Source organism: Rousettus aegyptiacus, unplaced genomic scaffold, assembly GCF_014176215.1.
Source record: "Rousettus aegyptiacus isolate mRouAeg1 unplaced genomic scaffold, mRouAeg1.p scaffold_m13_p_7, whole genome shotgun sequence".
NCBI lineage: Eukaryota > Metazoa > Chordata > Mammalia > Chiroptera > Pteropodidae > Rousettus > Rousettus aegyptiacus.
The window spans coordinates 96,782,725-96,786,132 of NW_023416310.1; the positions used below are offsets into that span (position 1 = coordinate 96,782,725).

At 46.4% G+C, this 3,408-nt stretch overlaps 1 protein-coding gene across 1 annotated transcript in view; it reads right to left on the reverse strand.

Annotated features, from left to right (window-relative positions):
* Positions 1 to 2,223, reverse strand: part of LOC107521535 (protocadherin alpha-1-like) — a 58,477-nt gene extending 56,254 nt beyond the window's left edge. The window contains 3 exon segments of the mRNA XM_036225066.1: positions 8 to 240; positions 243 to 506; positions 509 to 2,223. Coding sequence (XP_036080959.1) covers positions 8 to 240; positions 243 to 506; positions 509 to 2,107 — 2,096 coding nt within the window. The 5' untranslated portion in view covers positions 2,108 to 2,223.
* Between the last annotated feature and the right edge of the window lie 1,185 nt (positions 2,224 to 3,408).

Sequence of the window (3,408 nt, forward strand, 5' to 3'; positions counted from 1 at the left end):
CAGGTACACGTTCACATCCACCAGGGCCGCCTCCACGCCCACGGCGCCCACAGACATCCGCGACGGGGTCTTCGGCGGCTGGCCGCTGTCCACCAGTGACAGCAGCACGGTGGCCGTGGACGCCAGCGCCGGCTCGCCGTGGTCCTTCACCAGCACCAGCAGGCGCTGGCGCGGCGCGTCCGCCTCGTCCAGGGCGCGCGTCGTGCTGATCTCGCCCGTGTCCAGCCCCACGCGGAACGGGCTTGCTGCGCGCCCCCCGCCTCCGGATGCAGCTCGTAAGACAGCCACGCGTTGTAGCCCGAGTCCGCGTCCACCGCGCGCACCTTCGCCACCACGTGGCCCGCACCCACCGAACGCGCCACCGGCTTGGCTCACCTGCGCCGCCCCCGCCGCCAGCCCCCAGGCGGCAGCAGAGCGCGGGCGCGTTTGTCGTTCTCGTCCAGCACGAACACCTGCAGCGTCACGTGCTGCCCAGAGGCGGCAACGCCCGCGTCGCGCTGCGCTCTCCCTGGAACTGCAGCAGCTCCAGCTCCTCGTGGTCCAGCGGCTGCAGCGCGTACACCTTGCCGCTCTCCGCGTGCACCGACACGTAGCTCGACAGCGCACGCTCGCCCACGCGCCGCTCCACCAGCGAGTAGGACACCAGCGCGTTCTCCTGCGCGTCCGCGTCGCGCGCAGACACCGTGAAGATGTGGCAGCCGGGCGGGTTGTTCTCCTTCACGAACACCGTGTACTCGGGCTGCGCGAACGCCGGCGCGTTGTCGTTCACGTCGGCCACCTCCACGGACACGCTGGCGGTGGCCGACAGCGAAGGCGAGCCCCCGTCCCGCGCTGTCACCACCAGCTCATAGTTCGCCACGCTCTCGCGGTCCAGGGCGCTGTCCAGCACCAGCGAATAGTAATTCTTGAAGGTGGACACCAGCTTGAAAGGAACGTGGGGTGACAGGGTGCAAGTCACCTGCCCGTTAACACCGGAGTCGTGGTCGGACACGGAGATGGAGGCGATGACGGTGCTGAGTGGAGAGTCCTCTCTGACGGTCAAAGACAGGGACATGACTGCCAGTTCTGGAGCATTATCGTTTACATCCAAAACTTTCACTAAAACCTTGCAGTGACTTGACAATGGAGGACTTCCTTTATCAACTGCTCTTACCCGAATTTCGTAGGATTTTATTTCTTCATAATCCAGTTGACCAATTAGCCAAATTTTTCCTGAGCTGGAATCAATTTTGAAGTACTTTTTAATGTTAAGAGGAACATCACTGCCAAAGAAAAAGACAATTTCTCCATTTACACCTTCGTCAGCATCGGAGGCATTTAAAGTTGTCACTAATGTTCCATTTGCCGTAGTTTCTAATAAGTGGACTTTATACACGGTCTGGGCAAACAATGGCGCGTTATCATTAACATCAAGCACCGTGATCAGCAGTTTAACTGTACCTTTCATCTCTGGTTTGCCCCCGTCGGTGGCTGTCAAAAATAAATGAAGTTCTGGTGTCTTTTCTCTATCCAAAGACTTCCTCAATTCCAGCGAAAGTGACTTACTCAGTTCATCACTTTGTACATCCAAAGAGAAATAATCACTGGGGCTGAGGATGTATGTTAGAAGAGCGTTGGTACCAATGTCCGCATCAGCAGCACCCTCTACTGGGAAACGCGAATCCAGTAGTCTATTTTCAGAAATAAATAATCTTTGTTCTCTCTCTCTGAAGACTGGTGGATTATCGTTAATGTCCTTCACCTCCACTTCCACATGGAAAACCTGCAGCGGCCTCTCCACAATCACCTCCAGATGGATGCTGCACTCCAGGCTCCGCCCGCACAGCTCCTCGCGGTCGATCCGAGAATTCACAAACAAAATGCCATTCTGCACATTTACCTCCAGAAGGTCCCCACTGCCTTTGGACGCCACCCGGAACAGACGCGGCACCAGCTCCTCCAGCTGCAGCCCCAGGTCCTGGGCGATGCGGCCCACAAAAGTGCCGTGTTTGGCCTCTTCGGGGACCGAGTAGTGGACCTGGCCGCTCCCTGCCTTCCAGGCTGCAAGGAGCAGAAGTGAGAGCAGCAGGCGCTGGGCTTCCTTGCCCCCTCGCCTGGGAAACAGCATCTCAAAAGCACCACGCCTTTCGTACCTCTCTCACGTGACTTCAAAATCATGCTTTTTCACTTCATATTTTCAATAATTTATCTCCTTAGCGTTTTTGTCTTCTCTCAGGCAGTGACAAAATGGAGCTTCCTCCTTTGGTTTTGGTTATCAGTACATTTCCATTGACTAGAGTTTGTGGTATACAGCGACATCATGTGGCTGATGCTGTAGATTTTAGATCCATTCATTGATTTCCAAAATAGTCTTTATATTTATTCATTTGCATTTTACTCAATGCAATCATTTTCAAATGTTATGTCCTTTTAAAGACCCAGACATTTCAAATGTCACTTTAAAGTATGTAATTCGATATTTTCCTTAACTGTTTTCACAAAGATATTACAATTGGATTTGGAGAAAATCAAAATATGTATAAATAACCTTATATCTTCTTATTTAAAACAATCTATCAGCTCATATATTTTCATTATTAAATATTTGTAACTGAATACTGGAGATTTCAAATAAGGCACTTTGACCACTAAAATTTACCTTATTCTAGGATAGTTTCAGCATTTATTTTTTAAGTGATATGTCATTACAGGTACTTACATATGAAATTTTTAGAAAATTTATGAAATATATTTAATACTTATAAAATGTGTGATTGATGACATTGTTTTCTAACACTTTAACTCTTAGAATAATAATATTTGGGACATTTTCCTTTTTTGCTTGTTATGTAATATCTAGTGCTGACCTTATAACTTTGACCTCCAAAATTCATCATTCCAAACTAAATTAGTGTCCATTGGTCTTTCTATATTCCTACATCAAATTTCTGGCTGTACCTTTTTTCTTATTAAGACAAAGCATTTTCATATTTCAGTTAAAATAATATAAATATTGAATCAATATCAAGTACATATACCTGAGAATTTGAAAATAATCCATAGTCAACATTAAATGTAAATCTAATGCAATTAGGTTTTCAGAAGAAACTATTTGAGAATAACATATAAGTAAGCTTTTTCAACTTTAGTCCAATTCATAATCAGAATCCCATAGCTAAATCAAATTTGACTGTGTGGTCTTAATAAACTATCACTAGTCAATTTTTAAAAGAATATTCTTAACATTTCTATTTTAAGTATTATGGACATTTAAGGATAATAATATTAATGAGTTAATCTATTATGTCTTCTTAATCAGAAAACCCTAATCATTATTTAAATTGTTAATTAATAGATAAAACATGATGCTATTTCAAAAATAGATTATAATTTTAACAGTTCAGTATAGTAATTACTTTATTACAAATG